Genomic DNA, 19,004 nt, shown 5'->3' with positions numbered 1-19,004 from the left:
AAAAGAAATAGACATTTAGCTCTTACCTGACAAAACTAATAGTCTGCCCTGGGCTGCGGTTAAACTGTGTGGATGCTGGCATTTCAGTAGACTAGAAGCATCATGCCTGATTCAGTGCTGTAGCTTTTATTGGAGCATAACATGCCTACATAAAGTACCTGGGAAATGTCTGCTGAATGACCAAATGATTCCCAGGATGTATCAGTCAACTAAAAGTCCAAACATGGAGGGGCTCCAGCTGGTAGGCAACCTAGACTTTGATCAAAGAGCAACATCTGAGAGTTTTATGTCAGAGTAATCATCCCGCACGTCAGATTTCTGTGGAATGGGTGAGCCCCATCTCTAGCTCCTCTCCCCACCACAATCACAGCAGTCAAATAAAGTTGAGGAGTTTATTAGGGAAATATGAGAGGCAAAGACACCCCAAGTGACAGAAAGAAAATTCTGAAAATGTCCCTTCAAGCCAAGTGGGGGCCTGGCCTTGACCTCCCCAAAAGGACAAGAAACTGGTGGGTTACCAACAACATTCTCTTGTGGCCACCTTGCCGGGGCATAAGTGTCTCAGACAGGACTGCCTCCCACCCCCCCACCAAAGGTGGAAAGGAGACAAAGACTGTTTATAGAACCAATGCAGAGGCAATGAGAGCTGTAAGGAAAGTGTGTGTGTGTGTGTGTTGTGTGTGTGTGTGTGTGAGAGAGAGAGAGAGAGAGAGAGAGAGAGAGACAGAGAGAGGGAGAAAAGGAGGTGGGGAGGACCTTAACAAAGAGTCCCAGGCGTCTGGCTCTGCACGCCTCAAATATGTTGACAAACAGTTCTACAAAATGTTACTTAAAAGGTAAAATGCCTAATGTTGTTTCCGAGAGTTCCCCTGGACTTCTTCCCACATGCCACATCACACACCGATGTACATGGCAGAGCCCAAAGGCCACGCTTTTGAAAAAAGAAAAACAAGAATAAGCCCTGTTGCTCTTTAAGGAGAGAGGAAGGAGCTGAGGCTGCTGGGGCCTTTCCCACGTAGGCCTGTGTTCTGTAAAGCAACTTCCCAGCAGCAGCAATGGCACAGTTCTAGGTGAGGGTCTCACCTTTTGTCACCTGTCAAAGGAAATTGACAATTAGATAAATTCACAAAGAGTAAAAAAATCTTTTTATAGATCCTAGGTAGTTGGGAGTGGTAAGAAAGATAACAGCTTTGGAGTCCAGAAACCTGGGTCAAATCCAGGGAACTAAGTCCATTAACTTCTCTAAGACTGTTATTGCTTCCATGTTTGTTTCAGTAACAAGTAGAAATGTGCATTCTCTCTGCGCAACCCTTGCCTAGCGTCATGAGGAAGTACGTTCCCTGACATACTCACCCGTGCTTCAATGTACTCTATTCTCCGTTCGAGGGCTGTCAATTTCTCGTTTAGTGTTGCAAGTCTTGAACGACAAGACATATCTGGTAAAAGGAGACTGATGTTCAGGATTAATGTCATTCCAAATACACACACACACACACACACACACACACACACACACACACGTACACACAGCCCCCAGCTGAAGAGGAGGAATGATATATCATGCAGAGCCCAAATGAGAGCAGATGGGCAAAGCAGGGGAATGCAGAAGAGGTGAGAATTATATTAGGAACACAGCTGCTTAGAATGGACCTGCTGAACTTCCTACCAAGGGTGGTAGGCAGAGAAAATAACCCCTAAAGATGTCCATGACCTAATCCCCCAAACCTGTGAATATGTATCCTACACGACAAAAAGGACTTTGTGGATTTGATTAAGTTTAAGGACCCTGAGATCCAGGATTATCCAGATGGACACAATCTAATCACAAATCCTAAATGTAAGAGACAGGGAAAAGGTGGAGGAAGAAGAAGAGATTCAAAGTGTGAGGGGAACTCAACCTGCTATTGCTGCCTTTGAAGATGGAGGAAGAAGACCATGAGCCAAAGGATGCCAGTGACCTTGAGAAGCTGGGAACAGCCCTCAGCTGACAGCCAGCAAGGAAATAGAGATCTCAGGCCTACAGCCACAAGAAACTGAATTCTGCCAGCAACTCAATGAGCAAGGAAATGGATCTTCTCCTAGAGTCTCCAGAAAGAAAGGCAGCCCTGCTGACACCCTGATTTTAGCCCAGGGAACTGATGTTGGACTTCCAATCTACTCAGCTGTAAAACAATAAACTTATGTCATAAAAGCGGCTAAAGTTATGGTAACTTGTTATGGCAGCCAGTAAAAACTAACACACCAACACTGTACAGGTGGCTATTTGCTAAAAGGCAAACCAAGAGTTTCAAGAAAGGGGAAGCAACAAGAGGAAGAAAATAATCTCAACAGGGAGGAGAAACAGAGGCCAAGAAAGCAGCAGAGACTGTGGAGAGGAGGAAAGGCATCACTGCTTTTGCTCTAGGAAGGTACTTAATGTGTCATCACTATGTGTGCAGGCATTTCAGAATGAGAAAAAACTTGGGAGAACATCAAATACCCTGTGAAGCCCACATTCCATCTGTGGAAAACAGCAAAACTCCTTTTCTTCCTTTACCCTTCTAATCTTCTTTCTCTACCTCATCCAAAATGAAACCTCAGATTTCCCCTAAAATACCTTTTCCTCTGCAAACTCCTCTAACAGAAACCACTTTACTACTCTTTCCCCAACCATTCTCAACACATAGGAGAAAAGGTTTCTAGACATGCTAATTATTTCCTACCTCTTCCAACTTCATTGTTTGCTCATCCTCAATAATCTTCACTTTTTAAGCCTAAAATATCCTCTCTCCAAGACAATCTCCCACTCAATGATTTAACACTTAGCTCACAACTTCCTCTTCATCTCTTCCTTGTTATGCAAAAGCACTTGGGCATCTATTTCGACAAATTTTCCTTCACCCAGATTTTGCCTCAACCCCACGTCCAAATCTTCTCCATGTCCAAATCTTACTCATCTTGCCTGTCTAAACATTCTCCTTCAAGGTTCACTTCAAATTGGGCCTCTGAGAGGTCTCTGACAGATGGATATAATTCTCCCTCTGCTGTACGTTTATGGTTGAATTTATAGTTTATGTACTTGGTCTTAGTTATCATTTCCCCCTTTGAATACAGATTTAACAAATAAGAATGTTCACTACTTGGGGCGCCTGGGTGGCTCAGTCGGTTAAGCGTCCGACTTCGGCTCAGGTCATGATCTCACAGTTTGTAAGTTCAAGCCCCACATCGGGCTCTGTGCTGACAGCTTAGAGCCTGGAGCCTTCTTAGAATTCTGTATCTCCTTCCCTCTCTCTGCTCCTCCCCTGCTAATGCTCTGTCTCTCTCTCTCTCCTTCAAAAAAATAAAAAATAAAAAAAAAGAATGTTCACCACTATTACGAACGATTTCATGAAGTAGGGCATATTTATGAAAGACTATTAAAACCAACCATTAAAAATTACAAGTTTGCATCTTTTTAACAAGTCACTAAAAAAACAAACAAAAAAGGCATCATTTCAACAACTCATTAAAAAACAAAACAAGGGGTGCCTGGGTGGCTCAGTTGGTTAAGTGTCCGAATAAGAGTTCAAGCCCTAGGTCAGGCTCTGTGCTGACAGCTCAGAGCCAGGAGCCTGCTTCAGATTCTTCCTCTCCCTCCCTCTCTGCCCCTCCCCTGCACGCAAACAAAATTACAAGGTTGAATACTTAATGACACGAGAAAATGCTCATGCTACATAGCCCAATGATATTTATGTATTTATAATTTATCATTTATTTCCATGTCTGCTCCCCACTAGAATGAGTTCATCAAAGGCAGATACTCTTATTAATCTTTGAAATATTAGTATCTTGCCTGGCACAGAGATGTTTTTGAAAAAAAAAAAAAAAGATGGATTCTGGCATATTAGTATCAGTAGAACAAAAAATTGGCTCTAGTGTGACTCTACTAATTCTACAAGTGGGGAAACCAAAGCCCATCTTGGATAACTGATGGAACAAAATAGTAAGTATCACAGCTGAGTTCAGAACCCAGTTTGCTTACTGCCCTGGATGGTACCTTCCCACCACACACAACATTACCATCTTTAGGAACCTCTGAGGCCGTAATTGATTCCCCACACCTCTCTGTCTCTCTCTCTCTCTCTCTCTCTCTCTCAAGTTTGTTTATTTTGAGAGAGAGAGAGAGAGAGAGAGAGAGCGAGCATGTGCAGGGGAGGGGCAAAGACAAAGGGAGAATCCTAAGCAAGCTCTGTGCTATCAGCACAGAGCCCAACGCAGGGCTCAAACTCACGAAACTGAAATCATGACCTGAGCCAAAATCAAGAGTCAGACACTTAACTGACTGAGGCACCCAGGTGTCCCTATTCCCCACATCTCTTTTTTTAATGTTTATTTATTTTTGATAGAGAAACACACAGAATGTGAGGTGGGGGGAGGGGCAGAGAGTGAGACACAGGATCTGAAGCAGGTTCCAGGCTCCGAGCTGTCAGCAGAGCCCGATGTGGGGCTCGAACTTACGAACTGTGAGATCATGACCTGAGCAGAAGTTGGACACTCGACTGACTGAGCCTGGAGTCCCCTCCCCACATCTCTTAAAATATGCTTATAGCCTGACTCTTCCATTTACTGGTTCCTTTTTTTCTTTTTGTTTCCATACTAGGTATTTTCCCACTCACCCATCTTCATTATTCTTTTTTAAAAATAGCTTAATTGATATATAATTTATATACCATGAACTTCACTTGCTTAAAGTATACAATTCAATAGTTTTTAGAACAGAGTTGTGCAACCATCACCATAATCTAATTTTAGAACATCCTCATAATCCCTACATGAAACCTTGTACCAATGAGCAGTCATTCCCCATTCAGCCTTACCCCAACTGCTGGCAACCATTCATCTTTCTGTCTCTATGGATTTGCCTATTCTGGACATTCTCCATTCCTCTTTTAAATCGTTTTGTTTATCTGCTAGTGCTGCTTCTTCTAATTCCTAGATCTAGCTTGAGTACAAAGACCTCAGCACGCTCCTTTTCCTGGATCCACCTTCACTGCCAGGACAGCCCAACAGGACCAAATCTCTTTCAATCTGGTTTTTAGCAGCTCAAAGGCACACCATGTATGCTATTCAGTAAGAGCATGAATGTTACCACTAACAACCTGTCATTTCCCATAAAAAGAAACATGCCAAAATTATCTGCAGGGGGGTGGGGTGGTGAGAGGGAGGGTTCCTTCCTGGACAGCTGTTTCTGTTCTAAGCTCTGTAAATCTGGTAATGAATTGGAATCCAAGAACAACACTATGTTACTGACCTAAATGGGTAAGCACTGTTGAGAAATATATAACCTTGAACTCCAGAAACTGGTCATTATTTCAGATCCCAAGAAATACATATTGATTCAAGCAAAACACTGTGAAAGCACTCAGCAGCTGAACAAATCTGAAACCAGAGTGCATTTATGAGTGTGTTATCACCAGACTTTAACTGAGGACACCACCAGTCCTAGCCAGGGTGCTTGATACTGTGTATCTATTACCACTACTGACAAATGCCAGTTACCAGCTCCTCTGAACTCTTAATGCACATAACCTTAGCCTGCAAAAATCAACACTGTCATTCTCTTGAACTGCTGTTGTAGTTATGTCTTACTTCTCTGACAGAATTCTAAATTTCTCAGGAGTGGCTACCATTTATTCTTATTTATTCCTTTTTCAGAGGATGTGTCACATAGCTGGGATCATAACAGGCATGCTACATTTGTTGGCTAAGCATAAAAACTGACATTTAGAAAAATATCACTTATTATTTTTGTTACACTTCTCTACACAGATTAGCTTTAGAATCAGATAAAATGGTATAAAAATAAAAAGCTATCTTCCGTGACAATCTGTTTTTAGAAGTGTCCCCAGTTCAAGGTACAGAACAGGCCAAGTGTTTGGGTGTTATCACTGCCTTATGATCTATGGGTTCTCTGGTTCAGGTGGGTGGTCCACCTATATTACTCTCACCTGCTGGAATCACAGGGTAAAAGCTATTTAGTCATTAGCTGTCTTGAAAAAAACAGTTTCCTCTGCAAAGTACGCAGCCTACAGAGACTCTCTGTGGCCGGGATGGGGACTGGAGGATTGCTGCCATTTCCAAAGAGCTCCAGATGCCCCCTCAAAGTAAACTCCTGGTAAATCTCTGTACCACCAAATCATATTATTATAAATTCAATATAAGCCCTACATCTACACATCAGAACTGAGGAGTCACACTAAGGACTTAAGAGTGGGAAAATATATCCCTCACAAGTTCATCCTGAGTCACTCAATGCCAAGACAATATATTCAAGTGTTACATGATTTATCCAGTTTCTTGGCCTGTTGGTCCTTGTCGAAACTCTTCTATCAACGATATGCTCAGTCTTCAAGAACTTGCCTCAGGTACACCTAAGTACTAAGTCAAATGGCTTTAGCTTTTTACCTTGCTTCATAATTCCATTCTTAATTGCAATTAATTGTCATTTTTCTTCAAAAGGACTAAATTCATTCCCCACAATCTTCAAAAACTATTTAGTAATTACTCCAAACATTAGGCCACTAGCATCGCATTAAGGGAGAATAATGGCTTAAGCTAAGGAAATCCTTAAGATCCAATCCTCAACACTGGAATTCTGTGTGACTTTTCCTCAGTCTAGGACTTGTTGGAAATCTCAAATAAAAAGAAAAGTCTTTATCCTCTATTTGATCACAAAATGTGATCCACACATTTGATAAAATTTCAGTGCAGGTATTCCCTTGTTTATAAAGCAAGAAAAGAGGCATTTCTCCCCCGCAAATCCTGAGCTCAAACTCTTCAATTTCTGGTCAGTTCCAAGCCTCATCTGCTATAAATCTAGTGACCAAAAGATGCCAAGAAGATTTATGTCAAAGACAAATGTACATGAATTAAAAGTTTATTAATACAATTCAGTGCTCAGAAATGAAATTATTACGTTACCCAGATCCAAATCCGGGGAAGTGACATGCTAGATCACTTAAATTTTGAGTAACAGCCCCAGCGTTACTTGTAATTTTAGATGCTTTACTGATTTCACTGACATTCTTAAACTTTGATTGGATTTTCTGATCCTACCAGATAGGTGAAGTCTTTTAATTCTGCTTTTTAAAGTTAAAACTCTCCATCTCAGTGATTTTTCCAACTACTTTCCACTGCCTTTCCCAACTAAGCCAAAGTCTCAAAGCTGTGATCTTATCTTTCCATCTTTCCCCTAGCATGCAATATTTTGGTTTCTCTTCTCCAGCCCTCTCTCTGAAGGAAGATTATGAGTAAAGAATGCTGTGATCAACCTCCAGTAATAGTTCAACTCTCCAGGAAAGCAGGAGAAACCAATTATGAGAACTAACATTGAAAGCGTTTGCACAGAACTTAGGAAGAAAGAAACTGAGGAAACCCAGACTATCTGAGTAGCAGGGTAAATAGGTTCAGTATTTCTTAGATGTTTTCAGTTCACTGCAATCCATTAGTGTAGCCTCCGACTTGAGTCTCCTAGCTCCAAATCCATGTATCTTTTTTACTAAACCATACTCCTTCACTCATGGTCCTTAAACAATTTCAGGATACATGAGATCTATGATTTGTTGACTATCATTCCCTCCTACAACCTCTATCTATACCGAGTTACGGGTGCGAATATGTATCAATTGCATATATATTTATACTGTTCTCTCATTACTACTGCCCTCACCCTCATTCCCTGGTGAGAAAATCCATCATGCCAAGGCACATCAAGATTATAATCTTATACACTTTGTAAGTAAATACATTAATACAAAACCGATGTTCCAAAGCTGTCATTATTTCATCTTCAAGACAGAAATTCCTTGAAAGCAGGAAATGATTCTTATTCTCTGTCCTCCAGAGTGGAGCTTTGAGAGAGAGCTCTGTACTGAGATCTAGTTTCTCTTGCTGATGCTTTCTAAGAAAATTCATGTTCTGTTACCTTACTCCTCAGAATGCATCAGTCCTCTGACTGGAAAATTAATTACTTTAAATCATTTTTATAACATCAGTTTCCACTACTTAGTCTTAGTTGCTTGCGGCTGAAGTGCTGGAACAGGAGCACACTAGTTGGAAAAAGATCACTAGATGTCATCCTTACACCTTGCAATTACTTAAGTCTACCCAGGGCCTAGTTCGGCTAAAGAAACAGTTGGGAGAAGATGGGATGGGAGTCTCTGTTACATGTTTGCTGTCCAGAAGGACACGGAACAATGCATCAAGAATTTAAGACTATCACAAGCAAGCCACGCCTAGGAAAGATTTTGCCAAAAGCAGTAGAATACCAACTATCGGCTAGATAGTAGCAATACAGAAAGCTCCATATCCTTAAAAATCTGGACTTTACTTCTGATCTCGTCTCCTACCACTCTCAGGACAAGAAACACGAGAGACGGGAAGGGGCGACTTCCCTTCCTCCTATGCCTTCCTAAAAGGCATGGCGCTAAAATGATCCTGAAAACGATGAGGAAACTTCAAGAAACTTACACAAGCAGCGACACGGCTGCGGCTGCATTCTGAAAGGCGCACATTGAGCGCAAAGTGGGAACTGGAATGGAAGCGGGTCACAAAGGAAGCAGGGAGGCTACTGCTGAGAGAAGAAAAGAAGAAAAGAGAAGAAAACGGTGGATGGAGCGATCTGAAGAGTCTGGAAAAAGGAAGGGCTTGTTAATGGATCTGGGGTGATAGCATTGAAGCCGATGAGCTCAGCCTGGCGCAGGATAACCCCACAGGAACTGCCCAGTGGAGCCTGAGGATCAGAGCGACAGGGGGAAGGTGGACTCCGAAAGGAGGACGCGAAAACCAGCCCGGAGAAAGCCCCTTCAAAGCTTCTGAGCGCCATCGCCAAACTGCCTGAGTGGCCCTCGACCCACCCTCGCCTCCCCCTGCTCCCCCGCTGACCGAACGAGTTGAGAAAGTCCGCGATTTTCTTGATGCTGCTGGTGATGACCTCAATGTACTCCCGGTTCGCCCAGTCCTGGTGAATCTCCCGCTGCACCGGATCCTCTTGACCCGCCATGGCTGCCGCCTAAGGAGGAGCGACTGCGCAGGCGCCCCGACCCTCCAGGCCGGCAGTGCGTCTGCGCTGCCAGTCCACACCCATGCCTTGACACCCACAAATCCACGAACATTGTGATGCGCCTGCGCGATGTCAAGTCCTCGCCGGCGTTTTAGTTCTGCTCCCACGCCCCTGAAAAAAGTCGCATCAAAAACCAGCGGGGAGACTGGAATGCGCAAGCGCCGAGACACTCCCTACCCATCACGTACCCCACCCTGGGCGGTTTTGGTCTTTGCGGGGCAAGTGACCACGTGACACCCACTGCCCTAGCTGCTCCAAACTAAGGTTTGTGTCAGCAATAAGTTGGGTACAGTCAATTAAGCCACATTAAATACAACTCATTTTAAAAATGACTTTCAAAAAAAAAAAAAAAAAGGCTTTCAACAACGCAGTATGATGACCCACCTTGCAACCATCAAATGAACAAAATATTATTTTTTTCTAAACAATAATATCTAGTGGTGGAGAGACGGAGGGGAAATTGATAGACTCCTAAGTAGCTGGTCACACTGTAAACTGGCACAACTCCTTAAGGAAATTTATAAATTGATAGCAAGAGCTGTCAAAAAATTCAAACTTTTTTGACCTAAACATTAAGAAAATCGTTTAAAAAAGGGGTGGGGGGAGACAGTTTAAGCACAAAGGTGCTCTTTGTGACAGTCTATTTAAAAAAACAAAACAACTATATCTCCACAGTTGGGGAATAACTAAGCGATGGTATAGCCACCTACGACGATATCATGCAGCTACTTAATATCATTAATACCATTGCTATTTAAATAAAATGGCAATTATGAACTCTATGACACATCACATACGTGATAAATGAAGGGGAAAACAAAATACAACATTTTCTTTGATTGCAATTATATGAAAATTATATCTGCTTGAGGACAAGAAGTATATACAAAAAATGTCACTGTCTTGTTTACTAAAGTAGTGGAATTATGAACAATTTTAGATTTGTTTAAGAGGATATTTACAGTCTGCTTTGTGCAATACATGCCACTGGGAAGAAACCTTTACTAACAGTCCTTTACTCAGAAACGAGATTTTACAAGCTATAAAGCTACTTTTGTAGCTTTTACCTCAATGGACCCTCACAAACCCTGTGGAAGGAAATCAGGAAGAGGATTCTCTTGATGACAAAGTTAAAGGTCACACAGTCAAATAAGTGGTGGACCTTCACCAGTTGGTTCCTGACTCCAATATCTTTTCACTGAACCAATCTGAAAACAGGTTAGGGTCTATCTTGAGCTCTCCTACATATTCATAGAAATGATGCTAGAATAATAAATATCAACTGTAAATATCGAACCCCAGGCATCCAGAGGGCTATTGCCATTCAAGACCCTGCTTCCTAAGTGATGCTGTTGAAGTTAGTATCTTGCTCACATGTCACAAATATATCAGATAGATCTGCTTTTCCTTTTTTTTTTTTTAATTTTTATTTTAGAGAGAGTGAGCAAGCAGGGGAGAAGGGTAGAGGGAGACAGAGAATTTCAAGCAGACTCCATGCTCAGCAAGAAGATTGACATAGGGCTCGATCCCATAGTCCTGGGATCATGATCTGAGCCAGGAGTCAGTCACTCAACTGACTGAGCCACCCAGGTGCCTGAGATGTACTTTTCCTTCAAAGGTGGGACATCTCAGTTTCAAATCACAAATCTACCAAAGAGGAGTCACTTCACCCCTTTGAGCTTTTGTTTCTTCATGTGTAATACAGGAATAACAACACGGATGGATTAGGATTGTTGGGAGAATTCTGTGAGAAAGGATAAATAAAACACGAAGCACAGTGCTTGACTCTTCACAAAACAGACACTCATGAGTTTACATTTCCTTTTTATGTAGAAAGCAGAAAATTAAGTACACATATCTATCCAACTTTTTTTCCCCAGATTAATGGCCTTCCATGGACAAGTCAGGCTCAGCTCTTCTCTTTTTCCAGGACTTCCTATACACCTATTCTAGGGTCTCCCCTGCAATTCCAAACAACACAAGGATGTGGTGCTATGCTACAGTGAAGAATATTCCTCTGGACTTCTGCAGCTTTTTCCTGTATGCTCATCGAGCTTGCTGTCAGGCAGTCCTTCAGTATGGGTTTGCCAGCGTGGGAGTTGTTCACAGCAGAAGTTGTTACTGATGAGTGATGCAGGGCTACAGAGGCAAGCCCTTTGGGAGTGCTGCTGGTGCAACAAGTAGTGCTTCCAGGTGGCAGATTGCCTCAGCATAAGAGAACAAGGTTCCGGTCTTTAGATCTGTCATATGTTACACAGAACTCAGGGAATCTTGTCAATGACTTCATGGATAATAATCAGAGTGGAATCAAATTCTTGAAGAAATGTGTCAATTGCATTACACGTGGTCATGTGAGTCTTTTTTGCAATCATATGCACTTAGACCATCATTTGTGCAGCTATGAATATAGCATGTGCACCATGGCAATGTTGTTAGCCTCTTTGAAAGAAATGCATCCTCTTTTGGCAGAGCAAATGTGGCTATTGTCATGACAATCCGTGAAAACAGTGCACACAGAATGGTGAGCACTGGATCATACAGTGCTACAACAAAGTTGATGTTGTAGGTCATCAGTAACTTGTAACATGGGAGATTATGGTTTTCCATATATGTGTGATAGACGTGGAGCTGAAGTATCAGAGCCAGAGGTGATAGCAAATTGTACCTCCGAAAATGTATCCCTTAGAGCTGGGCAGACTGTATAGAGGGCTGTGGTACAGAATGTCTTAACAGCACGAAGCCCTCTCTAGCCAACAACTTTTAATTATATAATTTTACTTTGGGGGTTTTAATATTTAAAAAACACAACTGTGCAATAAAAACTGTTCTCTTTGCTTTTTAAATAGCAGTGTCTCTTTTTTTTTATCAACAAGAAAATAAAAATAAACTTACTGGAAAATGATTTGCAATTCAAATCATTTCAGTCTCTTCCAAGACTAGACTCATCACTCTCTGTCCCTCTCTCCATTTTCTGACTTCCCTTCCAAACTCTCTTCTCCATTTTCCTTTCCTTCCACAGGGTGCCACACACACACACACAACACATATGACAGTTCTTGATCTCTGCCCCTTAAGACCTCTTGACCCTCAAGACCAAGACCATCTGGTCTTCCAAACCAGGATCTTAGCCTGACTCCACACCCATGCCCCCCATCTCTCCTGTTCAGCTTCACCCAAAGAGCCAGATAAAAGGTGACAGTTCTTATTTATGCTGTGCTCTATAGTTGGAAAAGTGCAAGGGCAATTTCTGGGTAAGGTAAGTGCAAGAAGGACCATTAGTTTAATTCTCACCACGAATATTTCAACACTGCCACGCACTGGGATAGCCAGGCACAGGGGATATAGGAGTTAGTTGTATAGACCTGTCTTCCCTCAGCCTTCCAGGGACATTGTTTGCAGTGACGCTTACAAAGTTGTTAAATCACTCACTGTGGTGAAACGGTTCTTCAGCTTTGTGAGAAGACGACAGCATTGCCTTTTGGGGGGTTTAATAGAAGGGAGAAAAACGATTTTGGGTCAGGAAGTCAAGGGAAGACATGTACCTTTCCTCTTGTTCGTGAGGTGAGCATTTATAAATACTGTCTCCTTGTGCTGGGACCACACCAATGCAGCAATAAAAGCTTTCAGCCGGAATACGTCTTGAGCGTGGTTTAAAGCGTGAAGACTGGGGCTCTTGGGAGACTCAGTCAGTTGAGCATCCCACTCTTGATCTGGGCTCAGGTCATGATCTCAGGGTTCCTGAGATGGAGCCCCGAGTTGGGCTCTGTCTGCGCTTACAAGCCAGAACCTGCTTGGGACACTCTCTCATTCTCTCTCTCCACCCCTCCCTTTGCCCCTTGCCCACTCGCATGCGTGTGCGCGTTCTCTCTCTCTCCCTCTGCCCCATTCAAAATAAATAAACTTAAAAAAAAAAAAAAAAAAAAGACTAAAGACTAACTCAACACTAACTACAAGTCCCGGGACTTCCATGCAGGTTCCTGACCACACCTTTTGAAGTGGGCGTGTCGCCCTCCGTGACTATCTCAAAAGCACAAAGGTGTAGCGGTGAAGAGAGGAGGAGGGAGAATGGAGAGGACAGGATTCGAATCGAGTCCTGGACAAAGGGTTCCAAGGCGGTGGGGGTGGAGAATCTAGTGCTGACACCTCCCAAGCTGGGCGCCTGGAGCCCTCATCCCCGCGGCGGCTCCGGCTTCCCCCCCGCCCCGCCCCATCCTGGGTCACAAAGGCGGTTGCCAGGCGCCTGGTGGAGAAGAGAAGTGGCCCGGGAACAGCGGCCGCCACTCTGGAGCGTGCGGCCCCGCGGAGTTCAGCAGGTGAGCCCCCGGCCCGGATGGTGGGACCGGGCCCGGGCTCCCACCGCCACCTCCGCCTCGGCCAAAGCCGTCTGGCCCCCACCCCCGTTTAGGGACCCACAGGGGACAAGCCCCTTCTGCCTGCTGGGAAGGGGAACCTCCCCCACTCCCGGCAGCTTCAGCCTCTCCGGATCAGGATCGCAGTTCACAGTTCAAGAGGATCTCAGCTGCACCTGGACGTTCACTTCCCCTTTCCCAGGTGGGGAAATCGAGGGACCTATTTCCTTGGAACGGGAAGAGCGTGTAAAGGGGAAGACTTTTGGCCAGGAGTACAAGGTGTTCCCTATCTGGGAGCTATTAAAGCAGCTTAAACAGACTTCCAAGGTTGAACCCCTACTGGAGTGGATGACGGTGACTTCAGGTGGTGGGAGTGGAGGAGTGAATCGTCTTCATTTTAACCTTGTGTGGAAGTGGTGTGATCTGGGTTCAGAAGCCCCCTCTCAACCCAGGTTGGTTCTGCCCAGCACTTAAGCCGGGCATTTGATAAAGCCTTTTACCTCCAGCCCTATCTGCTCTTAGGAGTGAAGGATTCAGGAAAAGGATCCTGGGATTAAGTAATCTTTTTTGGTCATATGCTGAGGAGTTGTTAACACCCTGCACATTCCACCTTGCCATGGTGTTGTACCAGTGCAGCCCTGATCTTCTATGTAGTGGGTGATGACATCAAGCATCAGAAGACTTTCACAGGATGTTTGTAATAGACAACTATCCCTTCAGTGTCAATTGCTCATCCTAAGGCAGTCCAGATATTTGAACACAGTACATGAAGGAATGTACAAAGACAGGAAAAACAACAGTTGAAAGAAATCAACAAACCTCCTTTATGCTAAGCACTGTCAGGGAGAGGTCTTCTGATTTGAAATGTCACTAATAACTCTTTTGCTTTTATTTTATTCTTTTCTCCAAAAAGAGGTCCTAATATATGCATGTATGTATGTATGTATTTTTATTTCTTCTCGTTAACACACAGTGTAGTCTTGGTTTCAGGAGTAGAATCTAGCGATTCATCATTTACATATAACACCCAGTGCTCATCCCAACAAGCGCCCATCACTCATTTTCCCCACCCCCAACAACCCTGTTTGTTCTCTATATTTAAGAGTCTCCTATGGTTTGCCTCCCTCTGTTTTTAGCTTATTTTTCCTTCCCTTCCCTTACGATGTTCTGTTGTTTCTCAAATTCCACATGAGTGAAATCATGTGTTATCTTTCTCTTCTTTTGCTTAGCATAATACCTTCCCTCCAGTTCCATCCACATTGTTACAAATGGCAAGATTTCATTCTTTTTCATTGCCAAATAGTATTCCATTGTATGTATGTGTGTATACATATGCAAATCATACACGCACATGTATGTGTGTATATATATGCACATATATATGCATGTATCCATTCGTCAGTTGATGGACGTTTGGGCTCCTTCCATACTTTGGCTATTGTCAATAGTGCTGCTATAAACATTGGGGTGCATGTGCCCCATTGAATCAGCATTTTGGTTTCCTTTCGATAAATTCCTAGTAGTGCAATTGCTGGGTCATAGGATAATTCTATTTTTTTTTTTCAACGTTTTTTATTTATTTTTGGGACAGAGAGAGACAGAGCTTGAACGGGGGAGGGGCAGAGAGAGAGGGAGACACAGAATCAGAAACAGGCTCCAGGCTCCGAGCCATCAGCCCAGAGCCTGACGCGGGGCCCGAACTCACGGACCGCGAGATCGTGACCTGGCTGAAGTCGGACGCTTAACCGACTGCGCCACCCAGGCGCCCAGGATAATTCTATTTTTAATTAAAAAAAAATAGTGAGATACCTCCATACTGTTTTCCAGAGTGGCTGCACCAGTTTGCATCCCCACCAACAGTGCAAGAGGGTTCCCCTTTCTCCACATCCTCGCCAACACCTGTTGTTTCCTAATTTTAGCCACTCTGACCAGTGTGAGGTGATTTGTCATTGTGGTTTTGATTTGTATTTCCCTGATGATGAGTGATGTTGAGCACCTTTTCCTGTGTCTGTTGGCCATCTGGGTTTCTTCTTTGGAAATGTGTCTATTCATGTCTTGTGCCAATTTTTTCACTGGATTGTTCTTCAGGTGTTGAGTTTGGCAAGTTCTTTGTAGATTTTTGATACTAACCTTTTATGTCATTTGCAAGTTTCTTCTATTCCGTCAGTTCCCTTTGAGTTTTGTTGTTTCCTTTGCTGTGCAGCAGCTTTTTATCTTGATGAGGTCCCAATAGTTCATTTTTGCTTTTATTTCCCTTGCTTTCAGAGACCTGTCAAGTAAGAAGTTGCTGCAGCTGAGGTCAAAGAGGTTACTGCCTGTTTTCTCCTATAGAATTTTGATGGCTTCCTGTCACATTTAGGTCTTTCATCCACTTTGATTTTATTTTTGTGTATGGTATAAGAAAGTGGTCCAGTTTCATTGTTCTGCATGTTGCTATCCAGTTTTCCCAGCACCATTTGCTAGATTTTTTTCCATTGGATACTTTTTCCTGCTTTGTTGAAGATTAGTTAGCCATATATTTGTGGGTCCATTTCTGGGTTCTCTCTTCTATTCCATTGATCTATGTCTGTTTTTGTGCCAATATCATACTGTCTTGATGATTACAGCTTTGTAATGCAGGTTAAAGTCTGGGGTTGTGATGCCTCCAAGCTTTGGTTTTCTTTTTCAACATTACTTTGGCTATTTGGGATCTTTTGTGGTTCCATACAAATTTTAGCATTGTTTGTTCTAGCTCTTTGAGAATGCTGGTGCTGTTTTGATTGGGATTGCATTGAATAATATATAGATTGCTTTGGGTAGTATTCACATTTTAACATTTGTTCTTCCAATCCATTATTTCCATTTCTTTGTGTCTTCAATTTCTTTCTTAAGCCTTCTATAGTTTTCAGTGTACAAACCTTTTTACCTCATTGGTTAGGTTTATTCCTAGGTATTTTGTGGTTTTTGATGCAACCGACAACCCTTTTTTAAAATTAACTTTACTGTCTTACAAACTATGGTGGAGGAGTCAACTTTTCACATTTCTTGGGCAATTACTAGATAGGATGAAATCAGATCTGCTGCTGTTACCTTTCGTGGGAGAAGAGAGAAGGGGCAGAGAAAAATACTTGACTGGAAAGAAAAGGGAACTGCTATGCCCCTTAACACAATACATAGGTGCTCAAAAATGTTAGCTTCTTAATTCAGTAAAACCTTTTATATATTGGCAATTTTAAAGCAGAATGATGGAAAATCCATTTTCTACTTGAATAAATTTTGAGTTAGCAACATCCTCCCAGCCCTTTCTTTTTCCTTTAAGGGGGGGAAATCACGATCTTAACCACTGGGTCTCCCATAACAAACCAAAGTCAAAAATAAAACACACCTAGAAGAATCAGAAAAATGTTTAAAAATTTATTTAAAGACTGTCCTTTGGAAACCTTTTTTCCTTCTAGCCTGGTGTAATTCCTCTGAGGTGATACATAAGTACCTCAGGGCTCTGAGAGAGCTGTTCCCTTATGTTAAAAAACAGGTTTTTAGGGTCAAGAGGAGACAGTCTCCATAATGAAGAATAATGAAAACCTAAGTTCCTTAAAAGGGACAGCATCAGAAGTTCTCAAATAATAAGTGCATCCGAATACCCTGAAGGGTTTAAATGTAGATTGCAAGGCCCTACCCCCAGTTTCTAATGCTATGGGTCTAAGGTAGGGCCCAAGAATGTACATTTCTACATTCCTAGATGGTGCTGAAGCTGCTAGTGCCAGGATCATACTTTGAGAACCCCTGGTATAAATAAAGTACATGGGATTTAGAGTCATAAATATCTAGTAAGACATGGCCCTTCTGAGCTTCTGACCACAAATAATGTCTCATCATGAAGTGCCAGCATCCTCTGCCACCTCAGAGGTGTAGATTCTGTCTTTAGCAGTTATAATGGTGAACTGGGGTATTACATTTTGGACAAACCCATTTCCTCACCTGTAAAATAGGTTAAAACCTACCTTCAGAGGCCTGTGATAAGACTTAATAAAGTTTTAGTATACATAGTAGTTGCCAGATTCAATACTTGTGACCATCCACTACTGCACTTTATAGAATTACTAGTATCCTTAGCATCTATTGGAGTCTGTTAATGAGAACTACAGAATAAGTTAAAGTCAATAATGAAACAAATAAATGTGAATTTAAATGGCCATGCCCTCGCCAAAACCATGCTAGGGAAATTCCATGTTCTGATTCCTCTTCTTTAGGACTGTCAATGGCAGGATACCAGCTCTGGTCACCATGGACCCCACTGGACGAGAGCTTCCAATGGCTGCGGCACACAACACCTACATCTTCTTCAAAGCACCCTTTTAGGGCTTCCCCCTGCTTCCCACATACCCCTTCTGACCTTGAAGTGCAGCTGTGCTTTCAAGAGGTCACTCTAGTTCTAGACAGCCCATTCCTGGAGCCTGGGGTGAGTCCCAAGTTACCCTGCCACACATCAGAGCTCCAAACCATGAACAACAAGAAAGGGCTGGTCAGGAAGCCCCAGCCTGTCCGCCTCAGTGGAGTGGATTCCGTGTTTGGCAGGGTCATCACAGCTCAGCCACCAAAATGGACCGGAACCTTCAGAGTTTCAGACAAATCAGCCTTTTGCAAAATCATCAGCCGGGAGCACCAGTGGCCCACTGGACTTAAGGAACCTCAAATTCAGATGACGGTGACCATGTGCAAACAGATGCTGCGCTCTATCCTCTTACTGTATGCAACATACAAGAAGTGCACTTTTGCCTTACAACACTCCAAGTAAAGGGTTCCCATCTGATTCCTGTTCCTTATACCATGCCCTTTTACTATGTGTCTGAAGTTCACAGAAACCTGTCTGTGTAAAGGAAATTGACATCACCCCAGCAATCTTGCTTTTCTGTCACACAGTGACAATTCAGGAACCCCTTTATTTCCTTTCCCCTCCAAAGAAGGCCAGTGACCGGAGCAAGGGAGAACATTTCCACTGTAAAGCTGAACAACATTTAAAAGAGAGTCAAACTAGCGTTAACATGTACATGTGATGAACCATTAAACCATATAAACCAATGAGCCTAGTGTGAACTCACTTCAACATCTAAGACCACATCATGTTCCCCAAACATGAGTTGGGGAAACAAAGGGGTGTCAAGGAAGGAGATTATGGATTTCCATATACATGAGGATGAAGGGATCAAAAATTTATAGATGGTTCAAGGATTAAAAAAAATAATAAAAAATAATCCCCCCCCCAAAATCAACAACAAAAAACCCTAACCAACCACATCCTAATGCCACTGGAGAGTACTAAAGTGGGTAGAAATATTAACAAATATTAAATAAATATTTATAGCCTGGCAAGAAAGAACTTGGAGGCAGCAATGAAACTGGGCTTTCTGGTGGAACACAAGAGAGCTCCCCATTTTAGCTGGTGTACTACTATTTTACTTCTAATAAACAAGTAATTTCGTAGCATTCTTGTAACTAGATTACAGGTATAACTCAGAATAATGTGGAAATAAAATAAACATATATACAAAGTCAACATGAGTTTGATGGTGCCTTTTCCCTCTCTGTCTTATATCTAT

The 19,004-nt window shown here is 42.7% G+C and overlaps 2 protein-coding genes across 6 annotated transcripts; one reads left to right on the top strand and one right to left on the bottom strand.

The window, feature by feature from the left end:
• Nucleotides 1-378: 378 nt before the first annotated feature.
• On the bottom strand, nucleotides 379-9,077 carry BRK1 (BRICK1 subunit of SCAR/WAVE actin nucleating complex). Its single transcript, XM_019428200.2, has 3 exons — nucleotides 8,902-9,077; nucleotides 1,354-1,436; nucleotides 379-1,093 (listed from the first exon to the last, which is right to left on the bottom strand). The coding sequence occupies exons 1-3, from the start codon at nucleotides 9,017-9,019 to the stop codon at nucleotides 1,067-1,069; spliced, it is 228 nt and encodes a 75-aa protein (XP_019283745.1). The 5' UTR covers nucleotides 9,020-9,077; the 3' UTR covers nucleotides 379-1,066.
• A 4,215-nt stretch (nucleotides 9,078-13,292) lies between these two features.
• On the top strand, nucleotides 13,293-18,961 carry FANCD2OS (FANCD2 opposite strand). Of its 5 annotated transcripts, none has more exons than XM_019428197.2 (2): nucleotides 13,293-13,392; nucleotides 17,658-18,961. In XM_019428197.2, exon 2 carries the CDS (start codon nucleotides 17,666-17,668, stop codon nucleotides 18,200-18,202), a length of 537 nt encoding a protein of 178 aa, XP_019283742.2. In that variant the 5' UTR covers nucleotides 13,293-13,392; nucleotides 17,658-17,665; the 3' UTR covers nucleotides 18,203-18,961. The 5 variants fall into 5 exon arrangements, with proteins under 5 accessions (XP_019283742.2, XP_019283739.2, XP_019283740.2 ...); XM_019428194.2 differs by lacking the exon at nucleotides 13,293-13,392 and adding an exon at nucleotides 13,399-13,630; XM_019428195.2 differs by lacking the exon at nucleotides 13,293-13,392 and adding an exon at nucleotides 13,637-13,880.
• The last annotated feature ends 43 nt before the right edge of the window (nucleotides 18,962-19,004 follow it).

Source organism: Panthera pardus, unplaced genomic scaffold (genome assembly GCF_024362965.1).
Source record: "Panthera pardus isolate Hobbes unplaced genomic scaffold, ASM2436296v1 HiC_scaffold_8, whole genome shotgun sequence".
In the NCBI taxonomy this organism is placed as follows: domain Eukaryota; kingdom Metazoa; phylum Chordata; class Mammalia; order Carnivora; family Felidae; genus Panthera; species Panthera pardus.
Note: the sequence above shows the minus strand (reverse complement) of the source record. Positions and strands in the feature narration are given on the sequence as shown.